The sequence below is a fragment of the Onthophagus taurus genome, chromosome 6 (genome assembly GCF_036711975.1).
Source record: "Onthophagus taurus isolate NC chromosome 6, IU_Otau_3.0, whole genome shotgun sequence".
Classification (NCBI taxonomy): domain Eukaryota; kingdom Metazoa; phylum Arthropoda; class Insecta; order Coleoptera; family Scarabaeidae; genus Onthophagus; species Onthophagus taurus.
This window is the reverse complement of record NC_091971.1, coordinates 32,915,361-32,941,224: the sequence shown is the minus strand read 5'-3', so window position 1 is coordinate 32,941,224 and position 25,864 is coordinate 32,915,361. Positions and strand designations below refer to the sequence as shown.

At 32.8% G+C, this 25,864-nt stretch overlaps 2 protein-coding genes across 2 annotated transcripts in view; one reads left to right on the top strand and one right to left on the bottom strand.

The window, feature by feature from the left end:
- Positions 1-1,836: 1,836 nt before the first annotated feature.
- Positions 1,837-25,577, top strand: LOC111421985 (peptidylprolyl isomerase domain and WD repeat-containing protein 1). The gene is made up of 3 exons (XM_071196934.1): positions 1,837-1,916; positions 1,991-3,557; positions 25,249-25,577. The coding sequence occupies exons 2-3, from the start codon at positions 2,006-2,008 to the stop codon at positions 25,527-25,529; spliced, it is 1,833 nt and encodes a 610-aa protein (XP_071053035.1). The 5' UTR covers positions 1,837-1,916; positions 1,991-2,005; the 3' UTR covers positions 25,530-25,577.
- LOC111418795 (putative leucine-rich repeat-containing protein DDB_G0290503) overlaps positions 25,561-25,864 on the bottom strand; it is a 32,192-nt gene continuing 31,888 nt past the window's right edge. The window contains exon 4 of the mRNA XM_071196932.1: positions 25,561-25,864. Within this exon, the coding sequence (XP_071053033.1) occupies positions 25,668-25,864 (197 nt within the window). The 3' untranslated portion in view covers positions 25,561-25,667.

Below are 25,864 nucleotides of genomic sequence, written 5' to 3'. Positions count from 1 at the left end.
GCAATATAGAAGATGATAAATCTTCGTTGTTTTTGTTTATTTTGGTGGTAGGAGGTCCAATACTTTTTGCTCCTATAATAAAAACGGAACATATTTAGCCATTAGTTTAAAATTATGAATGAAAATAACTACCTATTTCATATTTCGTACAAATTTTTAGTGTTTCAAAGTGCCATTTTTTATACATCTAGTTAGGTAAGTTATGTAAAGAATTAACTTTAACAAAGTTTTATGAATATATACGCGATACATATATTTGTATAATATAAACAAGTTAAATAAAATACATACTTACCAGGAATTTTGCTTATAGTCGGATTATCCTCTCCATCCATTAATTCGTGCAAAATTTTTTCCCACTGGCATAAAACGATTTTTTTATTCCCGGTTTTGTTTTTGTCCACTTTGCTTTTTAGCCTCGTTTTCATATTGTTTACTTTTTTCATCAATTGAGAAGAGGTTAATGGTTTTCCCAATTGACGTTCTAGCTCAAGAACTGATTGCCTCAAGGCTTCATCTTTCAATGTTTTTTTCTGCGGAATTTGTGTTTTCCATAGAATTTCCGGCCTTTTTTTGCAACTGCAATGCTACTAGCAAATTGTTGCTTGATACATCGTCACCATTTTCTTCTGCCGACATTGTTGTCTTACAAATTACTGGTTTATACAAAGCATTAAACTTCTAAGGGTATAATTCAGTATGTTAGGTTAGGTAAATAAACACAAACATCAAATACTAAGAGCGTAAGTATAACAACTGCGGCACCGATTTATACAAGTCACGACGAGTTAGACGAGCAAATCCTCATTTGATATAAGCAGATGCTCATAAGTAAAAGCAAATCATTATTTATACAAATCGGAGCAAATGCTTATACTCGGACCTTTTACTTTCAGCATAAGCTTATAGCTGTTGCTTATACTTAAGAGCATTTGCTCGCTTTTTATTCATACCACCCATTCTCTCTTTCACGGTTAACATCGCATGGAAAAACTTAATAAATAACACCAACATAAGTTGTAACTGTTATGGTTTCTATGGTTACATATAAATTGAACTTCAATTTCAATTTAGAAAAACGTCCAATTTTTACATAAAAATTGGAATAATTAGTTAACTTTTATAGTTAGAGTATAAAATTCATGCGATTTACTAGTTTGAACATATCCGACGCATTATTTGTACTGATATAAGTTTGAAAAATTAGTAACAAAAATTTCTTTCCTCTTTGTAACTCGATCCGGGGACATACTGTAGATATGCAATATAAATTTGAAAAAATCGTATCTCAAGAACGAATGGAGATATTATCATGAAATAAATATCATTTTAAAGTAAATTTGATGAAGATTTTATGTATTATAAATAATTTCTTATTCTTCATAAACATCGTTGTTATGATTTTTTAAATCCAACTCTGCATGTTTGATGTTTGATTTTGTAGATATGGAATGTAAACTTAAAAAAATCGTATCTAAAAAACGAATTAAGATATCACCATGAAATGAAATCAATTTACAGTAAATTCATTTAGTATTTAATGTACCGAAGACCATTTCTTTGAATCTTTAAATTTCGGATTTATGATTTTTTGATTGTAACTTTGCATAATTGTAATGTTACGATGTATAAAATTTTTTGCAAGTGGTAACACAATAATATTCTCCAAATATTGTAAAAGAACTTCCAAACATGGAATTTATGTATAATAGATGCAACATTTTAAAATTTAACACTGTTTTACAAAATAGTGGATTAACGTCCATAAAAAATTAATATCTATTTTCAGAGATATGCAACCTTTTCTACACTGCAGAAAAACTCGTTGCTAACTTCACTTTAATTTATTTAACCAAATTTTGACATCTTGTTATGATTTATAAAAGTGAGGTTAAGTTCGTCCAGTCTTATTAAAGGTTTGTTTTATTTTGTAATTTATAAGTATTCTAAATGTTAAAAATGTTTATTGTATTTGATGTATTTGTTTTAGTACTTAATAATAACCATGAGTGAAGAAGAAGAAAAACAATCTCACAGTGAAGATTCAAGTGAGGATGAAACAGCTCAACCCCCAATAAAAAAGCAAAAAATCCTTCCTCATGAAGCACTTTATCTGGAAAACTTGCCAACGGCTGAATTCTATGAGAAAAGTTTTATGCACCGTGACATTATAACTCATTGCATTGTTACAAATACGGATTTTATTTTAACCGGAAGCTGCGATGGTCATATAAAGTTTTGGAAAAAAGTCGAAACCGGTATAGAGTTTGTAAAACATTTTCGTGGTCATTTAGGTCCTGTTGTCTCGATGTCCGCAAACGAAGAAGGCTCGCTATTATGTTCAGCTTCGTCCGATAAATCTTTAAAAATTTTTGACGTCGTTAATTTCGATATGATTAATATGTTAAAAGTTGACTATATCCCGGGTTGTGTTGAGTTCATTCACACATCAGGTGATGCCGTTGAAACCTTAGCAGTAAGCGATTCGGAATCAGAAAGAATTTTTGTTTATGATAGTCGAGAAATGAAGCACGCGATTAAAATAATAGAAAAAATTCATACAAAACCCGTCATTTTGATGCGTTTTAACCCAAAATTCGATGTTTGTATATCGGTGGATAAGAATGGAATTTTAGAATATTGGTCCGGGATGAGAAACGATTTCGTTTTTCCATCAAAAAAAGTTAAATTTGATTCCAAATTAGATACGGATTTGTTTGAATTTGCAAAAAATAAAACGTTTCCTTCGGGTTTATCATTTAGCAAGGACGGATTAAAGTTTGCAACAATCTCGACAGACCGTAAAGTAAGAATTTTTAATTTTTTAACGGGTAAATTAATTCGAGTTTACGACGAAACTTTACCGCGATTTACTCAACTTCAACAACAAACCCAGCAACTTCCAAACATGGAATTTGGTCGGCGAATGGCTGTTGAAAGAGATTTAGAAAAATCCGATTATTTTCATTTATCCAACATCGAATTTGATTCAACCGGTTACTTTTTATTATATCCAACACTTTTAGGTGTTAAACTCATTAATATATTCACTAATAAATGCGTTAAAATTATCGGAAAAAACGAAAACTTACGATTACTTCGCATCGCTTTGTATCAAGGTTCGGCGAAAAGAAATAAAGCTGCGGTTACATTAGAAATTGAAGCTTCAAATAACCCCACTTTGGATGCAATTAAACCGGATCCAACTTTGATTTGCACCGGTTATAAAAAGAATCGATTTTATATGTTTACGAAACGCGATCCGGATGATCCGCAAAATTCTGGTCAGGATCGCGATGTTTTTAATGAGAAACCGTCGAAAGAAGATACTTTTGCTGCTACGGATACACCGGCCACTCAAAGATTATATGAAACGGCTGTTATTCATACTGTTTTTGGTGATATTCATTGTAAATTGTTTGTTAAAGATACGCCAAAAAGTGTTGAGAATTTTTGTGTTCATTCGAAAAATGGTTATTATAATGGGCATATCTTTCATAGGGTTATTAAAGGATTTATGATCCAAACTGGGGATCCAACAGGAAATGGAACTGGAGGTAAGTTAGAAAATAGTTTAATAAAATTGTAATTATGAACATCTTTTACTTATTAAATGTTAGAGGTATCACTTAGATGTTCTGTAAAATAGACCAACAATTTATTTTAATGGAACTAAAATATAACATGTTATAATACTTTTAGTATGAATATTTCTTCATAGAAGGATTTTATTTCTTCTTTCTCCACATTTCTTCTTGTCTTTTTTCTCGTGATTTCTTTACATATCTACTCTTTTTTCAAACCTTTCCTTTGAGTTTAAAATATCTCTGCGCACTTATTTTTGCGTTGCTTAACACCGGCGAGACGATAGCAACAAACCACTCAGCAACAAACTGTTTCCTTTATATTTCCACCTACTTCTAGGGCCCATATCTTCGTTATCTAGAAAGATAGCCAAAAACTAACTACACGGTTGGAAAGCTTCGACTTTTCTCTATCATAAACCGAGTTTTCGTCCGCCGATATGTTGATAATAAGAGCAAGAAAAAATAAGAAACGTCGCGCTGCATTCAATTTACCTCAGAATTACCAAACTTCACGGCCTTGTGCAGCCGTTACCAGATGGAAATTCAATAAATGGTTTACATATTCGGAAAGAACTGACCTTTGACTATCTTATTCCGAGTTTTCGTCCGTCAATATCTGTAGGCGTCTGTAAAAAAAAACGCTCCTGAAAAAGAGCCTACAGTTGGCAACAAACTTTACCTTTGAATTTCCATCTATGTACTTTTCGGATGTATATCTTTGTTATTTATAACACTAGCGAAAAACTAAGTACACGGTTGGAAAGCTTGTTCATAAACCGAGTTTTTGTCCGCCGATATGTTGATAATGAGAGCAAGAAAAAATAAGAAACGTCGCGCTGCCACGAATTTTTGCCGCGGCTAAACCACGCTTGGGTCAATAACTTTCTTATATGGCGGGGAGAAAACTCTACAACTATATTCAGCTTATGGGAAATTTCCTGCTCTTTCCAACGATGTGTGAAACACCGTGATCACACGTATACACAATCCTTTTTTCTGACTATGAACTACCTAAACCTCGAATTTTTGCCGCGGGTAAGCCACGCTTGGGTCAATAACTCTCTTATATGAAGGGGAGAAAACTCTAGAACTATATTCATCTTATGGGAAATTTTCTGCTCTTTCCAAGGGTGTGCGACGCACTTCGCTTAAGCATTTGCATACGAGTTTTTTAAATTGATAAACTAAATAACTTAAAATGCAAAGGTTGGTAACGTTACCAGATTGAAAACCATCAAAACACAATTTCAGATTCTGATAATATAGGTGTAACATGAAATAATCTTTCCGTTTTGAACAGTTTAACATGTTTCTAAAAGTAAAACTAAAACTAGAACTAACACTAGCACTATCACTAGAACTAACACTAGACCTAGAACTAGAAACTTTCGGGTTCGCTTCAAACTTGTTTTCTGAAGAAGGTTGCAATATGACATCCGACACGTCAAACATTTTATTAACACCGGCCGTAAAAGCCTTCGTACTTATGTATATGTTTTTAAATGATTTTAAATAAATTAAGAGTGAATGAAAAATTATCTGTCAACATGAAATGAAGTTAGGATTCTCTCTCGGGTAAAACTTTATCCCAATTTTTCCTTCATCAAATAAGAAAGTTAGGATAAGAAGTGATTGCGTTCTGCTACCTGCAGGTTGTCTGTAGGCTATCGGTAGGTTGATAACTGCTGCACACAGCCTAAGTGGAGCAATTTTGAGGTGATTTAAATGCAGTGTGTCGTTTCTTATTTTTTTCTGCTCTTATTATTAATATATCGGCGGACGAAAACATGGTTTAAGATATAGAAAAGACCAAGCTTTCCAACCGTGTGCTTAGTTTTTCGCTATCTTTCTAGATAACGAAAATGTTGGCCCGAAAAGTAGACGGAAATACAAGGGAAAAGTTTGTTGCTGGGCTGAAAAACGATTGTGCAAACGTGTGATTGAGATGTGTTATATACCGATGAAAAGAGCAGAAAATTTCCCATAAGATGAATATAGTTCTAGAGTTTTCTCCCCGTCATATAAGAGAGTTATTGACCCAAGCGTGGTTTAGCCGCGGCAAAAATTCGTGGCAGCGCGACGTTTCTTATTTTTTCTTGCTCTCATTATCAACATATCGGCGGACGAAAACTCGGTTTAAGATAGAGAAACGACCAAGCTTTCCAACCGTGTGCTTAGTTTTCCGCTAGCGTTATAAATAAGAAAGATATCCGTCCGAAAAGTATACAGATGGAAATACAAAACTAAAGTTTGTTGCCAACTGTAGGCTCTTTTTCAGGAGCGTTTTTTTTACAGACGCCGACAGATATTGACGGACGAAAACTCGGAATAAGATAGTCCAAGGTCAGCTCTTTCCGAATATGTAAACCATTTGTTGAATTTCCATCTGGCAACGGCTGCACAAGGCCGTGAAGTTTGATAATTTTGAGGTAATTTGAATGCAGCTAGACGTTTCTTATTTTTTCTTGCTCTTATTATCAACATATCGGCGGACGAAAACTCGGTTTGAGATAGAGAAAAGAGCAAGCTTTCCAACCGTGTACTTAGTTTTTCGCTAGCGTTATAAATAACAAAGATATCTGTCCAAAAAGTAGATGGAAATTCAAAGGTAAAGTTTGTTGCCAACTGTAGGCTCTTTTTCAGGAGCGTTTTTTTTACAGACGCCTACAGATATTGACGGACGAAAACTCGGAATAAGATAGTCAAAGGTCAGTTCTTTCCGAATATGTAAATCATTTATTGAATTTCCATCTGGTAACGGCTGCACAAGGCCGTGAAGTTTGATAATTTTGAGGTAATTTGAATGCAGCGAGACGTTTCTTATTTTTTCTTGCTCTTATTATCAACATATCGGCGGACGAAAACTCGGTTTATGATAGAGAAAAGTCCAAGCTTTCCAACCGTGTGGTTAGTTTTTCGGTATCTTTCTAGATAACGAAGATATGGGCCCTAGAAGTAGGGGGAAATATAAAGGAAAAAGTTTGTTGCTGAGTGGTTTGTTGCTATCGTCTCGCCGGTTTGCTTAACTGTTGAATACAACTCGCTTTTTTTAGATTTTTTTACGTCTTGTTATTTAATCCTTAAGTTCTTCTCTGTAATAACGTCCAAGTGTTGCACATTCTGTACGCTACCTATTATAATGATAATAATAATTCACTTTATTGGCCAATAAAGATCGATTACAGGACAATATTACAATAGCACATGCTATAAAACAAATATAATTCACATAAACACTCCTACACTATTATTGTTCATTAGTTTACGCATCCTTTGCACCGGGAAGTTGACTAAAATAGCGGATCTGCAATTCCTCAAATAAAACTCATTGGTGATCTGCAATAACAACCAACCGCAATCCAATTTACCTTGCACAAACTTCTGTAAAATATTGATACACTAGGGCAGAAAAGTTGTGACGTTGCAGCAGGGATGCGTATCCCGTTCCACGATCCTGGTATGATCCGTCCAAGCGTAGAGACAAATATTTGAGAAATCTCCTCTGAATTCTCTCCAATATAAGTCTAATAACATACATATTGTGGCGACTAAATTACAGAACCATATTCCAATTTGGACAATACAAAGGTCAAAAACAGGGACTTGTACACAACGATGTCAGAAAAGGCACGCGAGTTGCGCAAAACGAAACCAAGCGTCTTCACTGCAGAGGATGCAATATTTTCAATGTGCGGTACAAAAGACAATTTGCCGTCAAAAGTAACTCCCAGATCCTTGATTGTAGATAGTTTCTCAAGAAGAACACCTTCTATACAGGATGTATTTGAATGACTGCAACAAACTTCAAGGGATGATATTTTCGATATTCCATATAGTTTCGCGAAAAATCGCGGTTTAGTAGGATGCGGTTATTTCGAAAACGTTAGTTTTCGGATTCCGTTATCAGTTTTTCAAAATTAGAGCTCCCTAATTTTTTAAGAGCGATTTAATGGAATTACAAATTAAAGAGAAACAGAAATAAGCTGTGCGGAGTGACCGGGCTTCCGTCCAATCGGAACAGATTGTGTGTCCCAAACAGTACGTCGCGCCTTTATCTTACCTACATAAAGAAATAAGGCGCGACGTCCTGTCTGAGACGCGCCATCTGTTCCGATTGGACGGAACCGTTACGTTTAGTAGTTTAGAAGGGTCGGTTGAAAGTACAAATAGGGCCAAAACGTGCCCTATTATGAGTTAAACATATTCCCCAAATTTCATTTTCCTAACTTTTATGATTTTTGAGAAAAAAAATTAAACCAAAATTTTCCCCCATTTTTGGAGGGGTGTAGCTCCTTAGGGAATCGAAGTCGCCCATAGTTCATATATCAAAGTACCCTTAAAATTCACTAAAGAATCACCCCTTGAAGTTTGTTGCAGTCATTCAGATACATCCTGTATATCACTTTCATCATTTCAAATTGTGTAGTTTTTTTTAAACATTCACACCTACATTCAATATTGATAGAGACAATAAAAATATCCAAATTTTTACGATTACCGCTAGAATAACTGGATTCATTCAGCCGCTAAATATTTATACTTTTAGGTCTTGGAGAATTTTTTAAGACAATTTTCTGCCATTGTTATGCTGTATAATTAAGATGTAAATTTATATTTACGGAACAACATCCTCAAAATACAGTCTTTAATACTGCTGTTTCAAAAACTGCAATAACTTGTGTGAACTCTGCATTGATATTGCAATAATTAAATGTGCTTGGTGTTTGATATCAATGTGCACGCAGCATTTCTTTACGATAACAAACAACAACTCTCCACATTGCTGTACTAATTTTAAAGTATAGATCAAAAAGCACCCCGATTCGTGAGAGGCAAGGGGACTCATGTTCAAAAAGCACCCCATTAGAATGAGAACCTTATCACGTTCACGTCGTGCATCCTGGATAACGCTAACAATACGTGTATTTTCAGTATTTTTAACGGGGCGGTCTTCATTGACGTGGTGGACCAAACCCGTGTTCTGATGATTGTAATTCGCCATCTGCTACAGATGGCGAATCTATAACTTGATTATTCATTTAAGAGCCGGTATACCCGGCTGTTTGTAACATTTATTATGACCGGATAAATTAATCTATAATTGCTTGAGGTTAATCCTATTATTTACAGTGGGGGCTTAGATTACCGTAAAACATTTGTTTACATTAGAAACTTCCAAAAACACTATATAAATAGAAAAGCATCCAATTTTGAGAGATTGATTTAAAGAAACAAAAGTATTTATTTAAAATATTGCAAACATAGGAACTATTTCAAAAATCTAATTGCAAAAAGTTAAAACATAAACAGTCTTCTTGTTTTTTAATAGGTAGGTACCTACCTAGCTATTATAGTATAAATAAAATCTTAAATTCTGAATAGACTAGGCTTTTTAGACTAGGTACCTAATAAAAAAAATTAATCGAGTTTTATGGGAAAACAGAGCAACCTTCTCTGTTTAGTATTGACTGGTTCAATTTTTCCCACAACTTGATTATAGCAAAAATATGCAATATCTGGAACAGGAGGAAACTCATACGAGTTGTTGGCTTTTGTTGAAACCTTTTTTCTGGCAGAGCTTCCCTCAAAGTCTTCAGGTTCATCACAGTTAGTTTCAGTTAGACAGTCTTCAGTTTTATTTAGGGACTTTCTGACTTGACCTATGTAATACAGTGAAGACCGGTTATAACGAGCAGTCAAGGGACCGAAAAAATTGCTCGCTATAGACGGTACTTCGTTATAACCAAGGTTGTCGTAATATGTAACATAAATTTTAATAGTTGTGCAAAAAGTAGTAACCAGCAATTTTAACAACGACTTAAAAAAATCTTTTTGTTTTTGCACTTTTACAATGAAATTTTTGTTTATTCACTATCAGAAATTAATCACTATGAGAAATTTTGTTTGCTTTAAAAGTATACGATTGAAAAGGTAAAAACAAAAAAATACATTATCATGTTTTTGCAATTTTTCATAACATTATTGTTTAAGACAGATACAACTACCGAATATACTAAAACTAATTAACTAAACATCTATACTATTATACATCTAAAATTAATTAATAAGTAAAAAAAGAAAAAATTTTTAAAAAAAGAAAAAATTGTTTTAACGATGAATAATGTTTATTATTTAAATTCGGTGCCATGTTTCGATTGCCTAGCAATCTTCGACGGGCACGACTAAAAGTACAAATATATGGTTAATATTTAAAATTATACAGATAATTATGTTTATAAATACCGTCAAAAGGATGAAAAATACAATATAACATTATAACAAAAGACAAATGGCGACAGCGAAACATAGAATCGGAAGAAAACAGGTACTCACACCGCTCATAAATTTTGGCAGACTGAATAAATGTTCAAAAAAGAGTAGCGCGTGCGCGTTTAAACAGGTGGAGGTGGTAAAGTTACTCTAAAGCAATTGACTAAAATGTTAAATTTGATTGACATATTTAAGAAAAAATCTGTTGTTGTTGATGTCTGTAAGATCATTTAGAAGAAGGTCGCTATATATGTTGTTATATTTATGTATGAACATTTCCTCTAGAAGATTTAGTTCTTTAGACTTTTTAGTAAAATTATTTCGTTGTCAATCTTATGTTTAGTGTCTTGTATATGTTTATATATTGCAGAATTTTCTCTTGATATATGTTCTTTCATTCTGGTTTTTAAATTACGGCCGGTCTGTCCTATATAAAAAGATTCACAATCAGTGCAATTGATTCTGTATACGCCGCTCAATTCATCTTTAATGAACTTATGTTTGTTGTTTAAAATGTATGTGCTTATCTTATTGTTTGAGGTATATGCGGGGATAATGTTAAATTTATTCAGATTTTGTTTAAGTTTATATTGAATTGTAGGTATGAAAGGGACCGACAAATATCTGAACTTCTTTGTGTAATGTGGGAAGATGAGTTTGTTAATGTGGGATGCATGAGTTTTGTTGTAAATCCTTTGTATGTCTGAGATATCGTATTTATTGTTCAAACCCATCTTTATGATTATTCCCATTTCGTTAATATAGTCATTTTCGTGTAAGGGAACATTAAATATTCTATTAAATAGAAATCTAAATGATGCTTCTTTGTGTTGTAAACAGTTATAAGAGTGTTTCGGAATTATGGTGTCAGTAGCAGTTGGTTTTCTGTAGATCTTATAAGATATAAAATCATCAACATTATCTCTCTTGATGGTCAAGTCAAGGAAATTTAGTTTACAGTCGTGTTCGATTTCTGTTGTGAATTCCAAGTTTGATATGTTATTAAAATGTTGGTAAGGGCTAGTAACTTGGCGTTGTTACCCTTATATAAGATGATAATGTCATCTACGTATCGGCCATAAAATATTATGTCTGACACAAAAAGGCTATATCTATCTGAAAAGAGCATCTCTTCGAAGTGCTTAATATAGATAAATAAAATATTCTCTACCTACGACTACCGACCCCGCCACCTATGCTATAAAAATCGAATCTCAATTAAGTTATAGCCCTAACATCAAACAGATATTTCAGGATAATCATCACCTAATAAAAAATATTAAACCCTCACATAATTTACCCAAATACACCTCTTCAAATCGTCGCAAACTGGAATCTCTAAAAGATACCATTTCTAATAATAACTTAATAGTGACGTTAGAAGACAAAAACGCGGGTTATATCATTTTAGATCGACAAACATATATCGACAAAACACTAAAATTCTTCAGCGAAAATAACATTTCCCTTATAAAAAGAAACCCAACCACAACATTCAATAATAAATTGAAAAAACTTATCAAAGAATATCAACCGTGCTTAAATAAATTCAACATTACCCCCTTTCAATAGCATAGAAATGAACCCACTTGTACCCACACTAAAGAGCCTTATCAAATTACACAAAAAAGAAAAAAGCATAAGACCGATTATAAGTAACAACAACACACCAACTAATAGAATCGCTAAAATAATTCAAAGATATCTTTACAATATATTTCATGAACATCTAAAACACAATATAAAAAATTCCCTGGAACTTATCAATAAACTCAATAATTTGAAAATAACAAGTAAATATAGACTCATCTCTTTCGATATAAAAAATCTTTATGCTAACGTACCCGTAGAAGATACCATTACCTTAATTAAAAAACACCTAATTGTACATCAAACCGAACTAAATCTTAACATAATTGAAATCAACAACTTTATAAATATTCTGGAAGTGGTTTGTGATCAAAACTTTTTCATTTTTGAAAAGAACTTTTATCAAATGAAAAATGGATTGCCTATGGGTTCCCCAATTTCGGGAATTCTATCCGACATCTATATTAAGCACTTCGAAGAGATGCTCTTTTCAGATAGATATAGCCTTTTTGTGTCAGACATAATATTCTATGGCCGATACGTAGATGACATTATCATCTTATATAAGGGTAACAACGCCAAGTTACTAGCCCTTACCAACATTTTAATAACATATCAAACTTGGAATTCACAACAGAAATCGAACACGACTGTAAACTAAATTTCCTTGACTTGACCATCAAGAGAGATAATGTTGATGATTCTATATCTTATAAGATCTACAGAAAACCAACTGCTACTGACACCATAATTCCGAAACACTCTTATAACTGTTTACAACACAAAGAAGCATCATTTAGATTTCTATTTAATAGAATATTTAATGTTCCCTTACACGAAAATGACTATATTAACGAAATGGGAATAATCATAAAGATGGGTTTGAACAATAAATACGATATCTCAGACATACAAAGGATTTACAACAAAACTCATGCATCCCACATTAACAAACTCATCTTCCCACATTACACAAAGAAGTTCAGATATTTGTCGGTCCCTTTCATACCTACAATTCAATATAAACTTAAACAAAATCTGAATAAATTTAACATTATCCCCGCATATACCTCAAACAATAAGATAAGCACATACATTTTAAACAACAAACATAAGTTCATTAAAGATGAATTGAGCGGCGTATACAGAATCAATTGCACTGATTGTGAATCTTTCTATATAGGACAGACCGGCCGTAATTTAAAAACCAGAATGAAAGAACATATATCAAGAGAAAATTCTGCAATATATAAACATATACAAGACACTAAACATAAGATTGACAACGAAATAATTTTACTAAAAAGTCTAAAGAACTAAATCTTCTAGAGGAAATGTTCATACATAAATATAACAACATATATAGCGACCTTCTTCTAAATGATCTTACAGACATCAACAACAACAGATTTTTTCTTAAATATGTCAATCAAATTTAACATTTTAGTCAATTGCTTTAGAGTAACTTTACCACCTCCACCTGTTTAAACGCGCACGCGCTACTCTTTTTTGAACATTTATTCAGTCTGCCAAAATTTATGAGCGGTGTGAGTACCTGTTTTTTCCGATTCTATGTTTCGCTGTCGCCATTTGTTATAATGTTATATTGTATTTTTCATCCTTTTGACGGTATTTATAAATAATTATCTGTATAATTTTAAATATTAACCATATATTTGTACTTTTAGTCGTGCCCGTCGAAGATTGCTAGGCAATCGAAACATTGTCGCACCGAATTTAAATAATAAACATTATTCATCGTTAAAAAAATTTTTTCTTTTTTTACTTATTAATTTACTACCTAACGATGAGCATTGAAAAAACTATCGCAAAACATCTAAAATTAATTTTTATTGAAATATTCTCGGATGTTTTTCTGTTTTATGCTTTTATGTAATAATTCCTGGCAAATATTTTTGTTTATTGTATCGCATGCGAACATACATTCAGTATTGTCCGCATACTTGGTTGCAATGTAACGTGTCACCCTAGAAAATGCTTCTAAAAATTCATTTTTTGATATGTTTTGTTCTACCTCTTCATCTGATTCACCGTCAGATTCATTATCTTTATTCAACACGTTAGACATTATTTCAGTGTCAGATAGAATGGAACCAGTAGTAACATCGTCATCGATAGTGGCAAATAAATTTAAATCGATACCGTCTATTTCCAAACCGTTTTTCTCTGCCCAACTAGAAAGATTTTCTTCAACAGAGATACACGTAATTAATTGAGCTAAGGGAATTTCATATTCTATGCAAGATTGCCGAATGCATGACGAAAGCAATTCATTATTGTTTCTTTTTTAACATTTATCCATGCTCTGTTTAGCATTATTATGGCATCTAAAATATCGATTTTTAATTTTTCGTTCAGATCCATAGCTTCTACTAACTTGAACAATAACTTTTGTCGGTAAAACGTTTTCATTGATTTAATTATGCCTCGGTCCATCGGTTGTAAGACGGAAGTTGAATTTCGCGGCAAATACGCAAGTTCAATACATTCTAAGTTGTTAATATGAGGATTTTTGTAACGACATATAGATACAAGTTCACGTAAATCTAGCGATAAACCGAACTGCCCATGGTGCCTAAATGGCGCGTCACGACGTCGCCAGATTTTTACGTCATTCGCTCGTTATAGACGGTACAAAACACGCAAAACTACAACCGAGCTCTCGTTATAACCGAGATTTTTACATTGTAAGGATAGGATTTTTCACGGGACTTGGAAGCTTGCTCGTTATAAAGCATACTCGTTATAACCGGTCTTTACTGTACTTAAATTTTTTAGCCTTTCCTTCAACTGGAAAATTGACGACCAGCCAGGTGTTGCTCTTAATATTTTCTTTGGTTATGTGTGTAACGTTTTCAAAAAATCTTCCATTTCTGTGAATTCCCTTTGAAAATTTATCTTTGGTTTGGTTTTCTTTTTTGGTCTCAAAAAATGACGGCCCAGCTTTATCACTATTTACTTCATTTTTCATACATCATCTTCTTGAGTCTAAAATCTGATAATGCCACGCTCTTCTCGGCTTTCAATTTAATTTAATTCTTCTCTTTGCCGGCTTAATTTTTCAACTAGGAAACTACTGAGTTGTTCACATCTTGAAAAACTCCCGTTTGGTCTTCTTCTGATGATAAACGACTCAACACTTCTTGCCTGTTTTGAGGATAAATCCCAGCTTTTCTGAAGCCCGAAATTATGTTAGTTGCCTCGTTTGGTTTGATTTCGTCAAAAAGTAATTTCAAAAGATGAAAATCCTTTTTTTGCTCCTGAAGACATTTCCCAATGAGTAGTTTTCTCCAAGCTGCTTTAAAAAGGCGAAAAGAAGACACATTTAAAGGCTGCGTCGAATTGGGCGGTAGGGAGATGAATGATACATTATGCTGCCTACATTTTTCTACGATATTTGTCGAAAAGTGGGTTGACAAGTTGTCTCCAATTAAGAATTTTTTTCCTGGTAGTGTTCTCAGGTGTGAAATGGCAATTTTCATCGCCCAATCTTCAAATGTAGATGCTTCAAACCACCCACTTTTGCTTCTATTGAATCTTGTACCTCTTGCCCCCCCCTCAACAAATTTTTTACAAAATAATTTTTTTCTCGAAAATGAAGTAAATTATTATTACGTGATCACTTAAGTAAGCAACATTAATAGTATACAATGGAAGTACCTCAGTTAAAATATAATAAATCTTACCTTTGTTTTGTTGCCAAAACAAACTAAGTTTTCTAACCTATATTTTGAAAAGAAATTTTGACGTTTACCTTGAAGTGTATAAACGACTGTTGTCAACCTTCTTTTAATTTTTTTTCAGACTACAATTGAAGACGTTAGAGCAACAACGGTACATGCCACACAACTAACTTTTTGAGAAAATTAACATTTTAATTTGTAATTAAATCTTGAAATAATAAGTAGTAAGATAAAAATTCTATAACATTTACTATTTGAAACTTGCTTATTTCTCTTCGATGAAAACTGAAGATTTTTTTTGAAAAACAGCGCTTTCAATGACAAAATTTAATTTATGTCAAAATAGTGTGACTTAGACCCTTATTACACGAAAATGTATTCAAAAATGATAAGTCGAGAAGGTAGTCCAGTAGCTATTACCTAAGACATCAAATTCATAATGGCAACACTAAAGAGTCTGAAATAAGTGAAAATTTGAAATAAAAATAACTAGATAAGACACAATTAATTCATGAAATAGTCACAACAAACAAAAAAACAAAAAATAACACACAATAAACATTATTAAATTTTCTAATAAATTAAGATGAATTTTATTTTACTTTTCGTCGTCAATGTCGCTGAAGTTGTCTAAATGTTCTATGTCATCATCTATAGTCGGTGCACTATTTACATTATTATTTTCACCAACACCGATCTCCCTATAAAAATTTTGATAAATCGGAGGTATATACTTTAGAAGTGCGAAAAGATTGGATAGTTTCTTTTGGTTTAATTGAATGGGAGCATCATATTTTTTTTTTTTAATCTTTTATTAACATATATGGGTCGTTCTCATGAAACGTTAAAATGTGGAGCGAAAATATATTTTAATTTCAAAGTTAACTAGAAATTATGAAAAAAGTACTGTGTGAAGTGGAAGGTGTACTAATCATTAGCTGGTAGTTTAACGCGCAAAATTTTTTGTTTTTGTGGGTTTTTCAAAATTTCGAATCCATTCTAATGACGAGCGATCCACTCTAATGATTATCTTAAGGTAATTATATAAAATGCTTATTTGATTTAAAAAAATAGTTTATTAATAACAAAGTTTTATTTTAAATTTCATTTTTATAACAACATTTATTTATTAATTACAAAGTTTGTTTATTAGAAGATTTTTTAGCAATTTTTAACTGACAACATACTTATATCAGTATACGTATTCCCATGTACACATTCTGTACCAAATTCACAATGGTAACAACTGAGTTTATTTAGAAAAATTTGCTTCCTCTAGCACTCTTTATAATTTTAGGAAGCTCTTTGTCTACTTTTCCAATATCGTCTACATCAATGTGGATTTTCAACATAGCTTGCAGTAATTTACACACAAAAACTTCAAAATTATTAATGTCACAGTTACAAGAAACTAATCTATCTGCACAACGTTTAATTGTAGCGCCAATTCCGTCTGGTGCTCCCTTTCCGTGCCCTGCTTCGGAAAAATTCCAAGATATGTAATTGATTTCGGGATACATTTTTGGCAATAATCCTTGAATAAAATATAACATTTTCCTATTTCTATAATGAGTGCTGGGACTGTCAGAGAGAAAATGTAAGGTTGTTATTTTTCTTTCATACTTTGTTACATAGTGATTTATAATTGGTGTTAAATGTGCTACTATCGCAGATGAGTCATGACGAAGGGATGATGATATAGTGCAAAAACCTTGTTTTTCTTTGGTGTAGTACACAACTCCTGTATGTAACGTGATTTGCTCGCGTGATGCACCAAAGTGCTTCTTCGGCATACTTACAACAATAATTTTCAGAAAAGTCAATGTGCAACAAGAGTTCATGTTCTTGTAAATTTCGTTTAAGTTCGTTTATTTCATTAAATTGGTGTAGTATATTTAGACTATGATTTATGATTTATGAATTTTGGAAGTAATATATTTAATTTGGTAATTATTTCATGTGGTTTTGCGTACATCTTTTGCTTTAATGTACGTTGGACTAAAATCGTTTTTTTAGTTTTCTCGCTAACACGTTCTTCTTGTTTTGTTGTCCACTGTTGATAAGGATATGACATATTCCACTTCTCAGGAGGAACGTTAAATAGTAATTTATTTGTATTGCAATTTTGACAGGTACGATTTAAGCATGTTTCCTTTCTGTTGTCACAGCACATTGTACAAAGAACATTTTGTGTAGACGATTCTTTTAGGATATTTACCCTCCATAGTGCTTGTATTAGTAGGTTCATATTTTCATGTAGAACACATAAACATGTATTTCTTTCAGCTAGTTTTTGGGGAACTACCCAAAATGGTCGCAGTTTACAGAAAGTGGAATAAGAAATAGAAATGTCATGTTGTTTCTTAAATTGTTTGTGTAGTGTCTTCATAGTTGCATTTAAATAACGTTTTTGTTTTTTTCGTAAGTTTCTTGTGATAGTATCTTTCTTTCTTGGAGCTAATCTTGAATTTTCATCAGCAATAAAAAATTTTCCTACAAGTTTTCTCAATTCTGGAGTTTTTTGTCTATTCTTGCGGTTGTAACACAATATATCGTCTGAGTGTAATTGTTTTTTTCCACAATGAATAGGGTAAAAAACTTCTTGCAAATTTAAGTAGTCTGTATTTTTTCAGCATCTTTCCTTTGATAACTTTAGCGAATGCTTGTTTTCTTTTACAATCCGTCAAAGCTTGGAAATTATTTGTTAACTCTTGTTTTATAACCTCCCCAAATAAAAGATGTTTTTTCACTTCTTGTGGAACATTTTTTACACCCTTGAGAAGTTTATTTACGTTAGAATTTGGCGTATCCTTTTCTGTTTTCGATTTATTTTTCAATCTATAATACTTTTTCTTATACATGTCTAACTGCCGTTTCAAGTTACTGTTTTCTTTTCTGACTTTTCCTAATGTTCTGTAGCATTTCGCACGGTTCCTCAACATTACCTTTCTGCCCTGAGTTTTTTGCCTACTTGGAGGATTCCTGTTTTCCTTAGTTATAGTTGTACCTAATTTCGTAGATATTGATTTATTATTAAATGAGCAGGACGAACCATTTCCATTATTTTCAACATTTATGTTAATTGCTTCCACCTGAGAATTATCTTCATCTAGTTCATCTGATGTGCCTGTATCTGAACTGGTAGGTGGCGTATTTTTTCGTAAGTTTTTCAAAGCTTGTCTTTTTTCTCTGTATCGCTTAGAATTTTCTTTCCATTTCTTTCTCTGAACACGTTTTTCACGATTTGATAAGTCTTTTATAGACTTAACTATTCCCTTTTTCTTTGCATTCTTGTATAATTCATGCTTTTTTATCTGTTCGATTTTTTTTCTTTCAGGATTGTTTTTTATTTTTTCACGCCTTCTCTTTTCACACTCACGCTTTCTCTTTCGAATTTCTTCGCTTGAATTTTTTTTTGTTCTGGCCATGTTCCTTATTAACAAAAATAAAATATAAATCATTAGATTGGATTTTTATCATTAGTATGGATGAAACTTTGTTAAAAACAATAAAAATAAAATCCACGCTAATGATATTTTAATTTAAAATATTTTTTAATTCGTAAACTAATTAAGCTTTTTTGAATGAAATATACTTGAATGTACCGCACAATTTGCGTCACGATTTCATCTTATAATGTCTTAGTTCCTTGTACACCTAAAGATTTTATCAAACCCACTCTAATGTTACTGCATTGATGTACTTACCTGTTTAGCAACACAACTTCACCCTTTAATTATCACTGAACAACTGTCAAAATCAATATGTCAACATAAAATAAAAGTCAAACGGCATGAAATTACAATGTAATTTGTGCCAACTAGAAAAAACAAAATATTCTCTGTATATTAGATGTTCAATTCTTTCCACTCTAATGATGGAAGAAATCAGGGACAGAAGTTCAAAGTCATTTTATTGAAAATTTGAAAATATGAAATTATGAAATTAATACTACAATAACTGTACATATGCTTAAGCTATGCATGTGTAATTATAAGATATTTACAAAATTTTTACTAGGGAAAACAATAAGTGTTTTATTATAAAGTAAGGTTAGGGACGTCCACTCTAATGATATTTTACAAGTAAAACTTAATTTTTCTTTTCTAAAATTTTAATATTAAATAAAAAATCAAATGGACTTAATAGTCATTGGTGTGTAGTAAATTGTGACAATTCTGTTTTTATGATAATATCTTTTATTTAATTTATATTGATCAATGACAATAAAATTTAACGTTTTGTGAGAATTACCCATTTACAGATCTTCTTATACCTCTTTTACCTATATTTACTGTTTTATATTCTTCGTTCCAAATGTGTTTAAAGAACATTACATTTGGATTGTCTTGTACAAATTTAAAAGCACAGATTTTAATGAAATTCAGCTTATCCTTATTATCAGCCGCAGTTTTTTTTGTTATTTTCATCTGTAGGTCTTTAAAAGATAAAATGTCTTCTTGTTCAAGTATAATAACATTGAAAGGATTCTTCCTTTTTGCTTTTAAAACAGCTTGGTACCAGTCCTCAGGACAATATACTTGTTTTAAATAGTTGCGCTTGTATTTTTCTATAACTGCAAAATCACGATCAGATGGAAGATGCGTGTGACCGACTACTAAAAATCTGTGCTCTATGCTCTTAAAAGAATTTTCTCGTATTAGTTGTTGCCATAAACAAACAATGGTCCAATTTTTATTTTGACCTGCGCAATTATCGCTATATACAATAAGCTTTGTATACTGATCATTGCAATTTTTCTTAAAATGTTTGTATAAAATGCTAGCAATTTACTTTATTTTAGGATATATGCCACATGTACATATATCCTTTATCCTCTATACACAGGAAAAAATATAGAGTAAAAATCAACTCTAAAACATGGTTCAGATCGGTCCAATATATTTAGAGTTATTTTTTTGCACTATATAGTGTAGGTGAACAGATTAAAATTATACACTAAATAGTGAAAGATGGTGTTTATTAAATAGTGTAAAATCGTTACTCTATAACAGTGTATTATATGTAATCTAACTAGATGTTGTCGTGACTCTAATTAGATACATTTCTAATCTAATCAGTGTAAATTATTAAAAATTCGCTCTAATTTTACTCTATTAAGTGACAAAATATCACTAAATAGTGTGTATCTTTCACTTATTAGTGTTAATTTTTAATAGGAAGTATAGAATATTTTTAGGAAGGTTTTAGGTTTGTAATAAAAATTAAAATTATAAATATATTTCTTTTTATTTTTACTTGTAATATATTGTTATATCTTAAATTTAAAAAAAATTAAATTCTTTTTATATAACCATACTTAATCCATTTTAAAGTTTCCACCGAGTCACCATGAAAACTGCATCTAATGAGTCTTCTATAAGTTTTCTGTATGTATAGTTGTACATACTTACCAATCTTTGCAAGGAACTCGTACGTAAAATCTTCCGAAAGTTCCACTAATTTCACAACACGAATGTTTGGCAAACATAATTAAAATAAAAATAATCGTTCTTTCTTTTTATATCGCGTAAATCAGGTCTGAGAGACGCTGTCGAGTTCCGACTCGTTTAGTAAATGGCCGTTAAACTTTAGCTGTATCACACCACATGTTAATCACGTGGTACCGACGAGTAATCCCGAGCAAAATAGTGCGGTGCCTACGAAGTACCTGAAGGAAAAGTACACGTCTAGTGTAAAATTTAATGTTTTATATATTACATAACTTCACTAACATAAGTAAAAAAGAACTCTCCTTTAGAGAACTGTAAAAACTACTCTATTAAGTGAATAATATATGAACTCTATATTAATATTAAATATAGTGTACATTAGAGTTATTTTTACCATGTGATATTACAATTTTTACTCTAATTCTTTTTACCAACTACTCTAAAATTTTTACACGACACGATTTTTTCCTGTGTACAGTCATGTATTCCTAAGTTGTAAGTCCACGCTTTTCTTAGATAAAAAGCAGGTCCAACCGTTAAATTTGGTACTGGTAGAGCCTGCTGTAAATCGAAACTTAAGACGAGGGTATCTCATGTGTTTTTAGCTTTTTCTATTTCTTCTTTGAGACTTGTTTGTAGCTCTTCTGCCCTACAATGATGTAGTTCAAGTTCAGTCTTAAAGGTGTCTGCTAATTCGCCTTTACTCAAAGCGTGTTTTATTTGTATGTTGAGAAAGTCACATGTTTTGCAAGTGTCGGTTTTAGGGAGTTTGAATCCAATATTGAACTCATTACAAAACACGTTTCTGTAATAACTTTCTTTTACGGCATGTAAACCTTTGTCTTCACACCATTCAAGGTAATAATCATGGTACAGAGCAGAAATGGATAAGTCTTGATCTATGTACACCTTATCAGGATTTTTTTGTCTACTAATTGATGTGTGCCTTCACATTATCACGATCAGCATCACTAACTAATCTTATTTGCCCTGTTCTGGTGTTTACCACGTTGGTCACTTTTGCTAATTTGTTCATACAAAAGCTGAATTCTTTTTTTTGATTTTTGTAAGCCATGCACTGCAAGAAATTCTTGCTTGCACACCTTGACATCAACGCCATTAACTTTTACAAAGTATTGTATAGTAACTTTGCGTGACGATACTTCTTTTTTTGTTTTCTTAGGGTATAACCTTTTTTTCGGTACAGATTTCATTTGCGAAAAAAGGTAAATATTTTGTTTGTTGTAATCCGCTAAGTCCCAAAAAGTGTTGAAAATGTGCATCTCTTTTCCTTCTAAAGCATTTCGACATTTTCGGCGACAGTCGCACGAAGGTCCAAGTTCTCGTTCAGCTACTTGCTTTTGTCGTTTATTCACATATTTGTGACCCAAATTTCGTTTAATCTTTCTTTTATTTCTAACCTGCCTTGCAAAGTTTGCCTTGCGCTTTCTTGAAGGAATAGCTTTAGGTGGCGTGTGAAAAGAAATTCTTTTATTTAAAGAACGCGGACCTTTTCAAGTTTAGTAAAACCATTTTCCTAAAAATAGTACTAAGTAGTTTCAGATATTTTCGAAGGCATAAAGGGATAAGTCACAATATTATTACTAAATTATTATTCTTAAAATTATTACTAATATATTATGTATCTATAGGGTGATTCTCTATCGATGCGACAAACTTCAGCAGATGATTCTCTGTCGAAAATTAAGGCCAGTTTTTATTATGAACCATAAGCGCCTTCTGCTCCTCTGAGGACCTACGGTCCCCCAAAGAAAATTTGGTTTTTATTTTTTCTCGGAAACCATAAGCATCTAAGAATGATTTTTTTGTACCAGTTCAGCTTCTAGTAGGCCGCGTTTTGACCCATTTTCTGCTTTTGATCTGGTCCTCAAGTTACCAAACGTAACTACAACCGCCGAAGTTAAGTGAAGGTGGTAGTCAAGTTTGGTAACTTGAGGGCAAGATTAAAAGCTAAAAATGGCTCAAAACGTGGCCTATTAGGAGCTGAACTTCTACCCCAAATTTCATTCCTAAGGTACTTATGGTTTCCGAGCAAAAAATTAAAACCAAATTAGAGGGGCGTAGCTCCTCAGGGGTGCCGAAGGCGCATATGGTTCATAATAGAAACTGACATTAATTTTCGCCAGAGAATCATCTGCCGAAATTTGTCGCATCGGTAGAGAATCACCCTGTATAATTTTTAAAGCATTTTGAACCAAAGAATAGGAAAATGTAACATTTTTGCATTATGAAAATATAACATCGTAATTTAAATATAAAAAAAAATAAAATAAGTCACATTAATTTAACTGAAGAAGGGAATAAGCCACATATTTTAAAACTTACCTGTCTATATTCGTCTGAAGAAGTTTCATTTGCACTATCGTCAGACCCGAGGTCTAAGTCACTATCACTTTCTGAGTTTTCGTTGTGAAACGTTTTTTTTTGAGTCGGAAAACTGTTTGACGCCGCCATAATTTAATTTAATAACGCTAAATACGGCTTGTACCCTTTTTACATTAAAAAAACTGTATTTTAAGTTTAATGTAAAAACGATTTTCTCTATTTACGAACCTGTCAACGTTTTTTTATCGGAAGTTTTTGTTTTTTAAGTAAAAGTCATAGCCTACTGATATAAAAAAATTAAATAACTCACTTTTTTTAAAAATGTGGCTTGTACCGTTGTTGCCGTAAGGTCTTCAATTCCCCCAATTCCCCCTAAAATCACCTGGAGGAGATGGAATTCTGCCTATCTTTCTGCAAAAAGGCTTAGAAGAACTTCTCCCAATAATAATATCCCTATATATAGCTAGCTACAGCTTTAGCTATATACCCACTCTATGGAGGAAAGTAAAGGTGGTCTTCATACCCAAAGGTGGTAGGCGTTCAAACGCGGACCCCAAGGCGTACAGACCAATTAGCCTAACTTCATTTCTCCTCAAAGGGATGGAAAAGGTAATCGATCAATACCTAAGGAACGGAGTGCTTCTCACAAATCCACTCCACCCTAGCCAACATGCTTACCAGAAAGCAAAATCAACAATTACCGCTCTCCATGCTTTGACTAGCACCTTAGAGGAGGCAATTGCAACCAAAGAGATAGCCCTTTGTGCTTTCATAGATATAGAGGGTGCGTTTGATAACACCTCATATGAATCCATAGAGAAGGCTTTAAACGCAAAAGACATACATCCGTCGACAATCAAGTGGTGTATAGCCATGTTGAAAAGTCGGCAGATCACAGCCAGTCTGGGAGGCGAGTCGCTGACTATAAAGGCGCTAAGAGGATGTCCCCAAGGGGGAGTGCTATCACCTCTATTATGGTGCCTGGTAGTTGATGACTTGATGAACATCCTAACTAAAAAGGGATTTAAGATACAAGGGTATGCTGATGACCTGGTAATCACAATCCGAGGTAAATATGATTCAATCATAACTCAGCTAATGCAGAAAGCCCTACTACTCACCAGTACTTGCTGCAGAAGCAATGGGCTCAGCATCAATCCCAATAAAATCGAAATAGTCCCTTTCACTCGGAGAAGGAAGCTACAAATAAAAGCACCCTCCATTGAAAGCAGAACTATTAACCTCAAAACAGAAACTAAATACCTAGGGGTAATACTTGATAGTAAACTAAACTGGAACTCACACTTAGACAAGGTGAGGAAAAAGGCCATCATGGCAAACCAGATCTGCCGCAGGCTCCTAGGAAGGAACTGGGGTCTCAAACCACGAATGGCTCATTGGGCCTACGTAGCAATAATCAGACCCACGGTCGCCTACGCCTCATTGGTTTGGTGGCCAAAAACAAAACATAAGACAGCTCAACAACAGCTGGCACAAATCCAGCGGTTAGCATGCCTTAACATAACGGGTGCAATGAGATCCTGTCCGACGGCTGCTTTGGAAGCCCTACTTGGTCTCACACCGCTCCACATATATATACAAAAGGAGGCACCCTTAAGTGCCTTATCACTGAAAACAGTTTCTTCACTCAAGTTGATGCAGGGTAATTTCAGAGGACACCTCGAGATCCTCAAAGACCCATGTCTAAATCACCTGATTGAAATTAAAACGGACCTTATACCGACGGAATACAATTTCAACCAACCGTATAAGGTCTAAACCTTTGGAGGGCTAAAGTTACAATAGATCTTATAGGTCGCGGTAACGAGAGGGGCCGCCCTCCTCAGCCCGACAGCAATAATAATAATAATAATTAGGTCTTCAATTGGTTTCCATCATTATACATCATTTTCACGCAACCAAAATAAACTTTTTTTTATTAGTTTAAAAGTTAACAAATTATGAAAAACTTTCCTACTTTCTGTTTCTATTCACCCATCAGTTCACCTCATTCTACGGTACTTAATTAATTGATTTTTATAGCGCACCAGAACCACGTTGTTCCAACGCCGATACAAGCAAACATCATGAAAACACAGTTGAGCAATTTTGCGGAAAATCTAAAAGTGATAATCAATTTTTTATGTTCAATTATTTGGGTTAAGAAAAAATAAAAATCGCTGTGTTTCAGCTCATGGCGATATCTCAAACCGTTTTTAAATTAGGCAATTCCATATGATGCGTGCTGTATATGTATATATTATGTGTGAGTAAATAATATTATTTTCTTTGTTTTAGGTGAAAGTATTTGGGGTGGCGAATTTGACGATGAATTAAGACCTCATTTAAGACACGATCGACCCTACACACTTTCAATGGCAAACGCAGGACCAAATACGAACGGAAGTCAATTTTTTATAACACTAACTCCCACTCCTTGGCTGGATAATAAGCATACGGTGTTTGGCAGAGTTTTTAAAGGAATGGAAGTTGTACAAAATATAAGTAACGTTAAAACGAACGCTAAAACCGACAAACCTTATGATGACATACGAATTATTTCAATTACGGTTAAATAAATTGTTTTATAAATAATATAAACTAAATAAAAACATTTTAAAAAAATATATATTTTGTTATAACATATCAAAAAATAATTGTAACTTTTTTTAAATAATAATGAGTATCACACTATGTATCTAGTTTTGAACTTATTATTACTTATTAATGGCCACAGCGTTTTGTGTGTAACTAAAAGATGCTTCAATCGTCAAATTTCTTGGGTAACCCATTTGATGAATGTTATCATCGGAACATAACCCGAATGGTCTTAAACTAACCAATTTGTATTGTCCAATTGAACGACTTAACCATTCGATATCAACAACAAACACTTTGTATTTTCTACTCCATT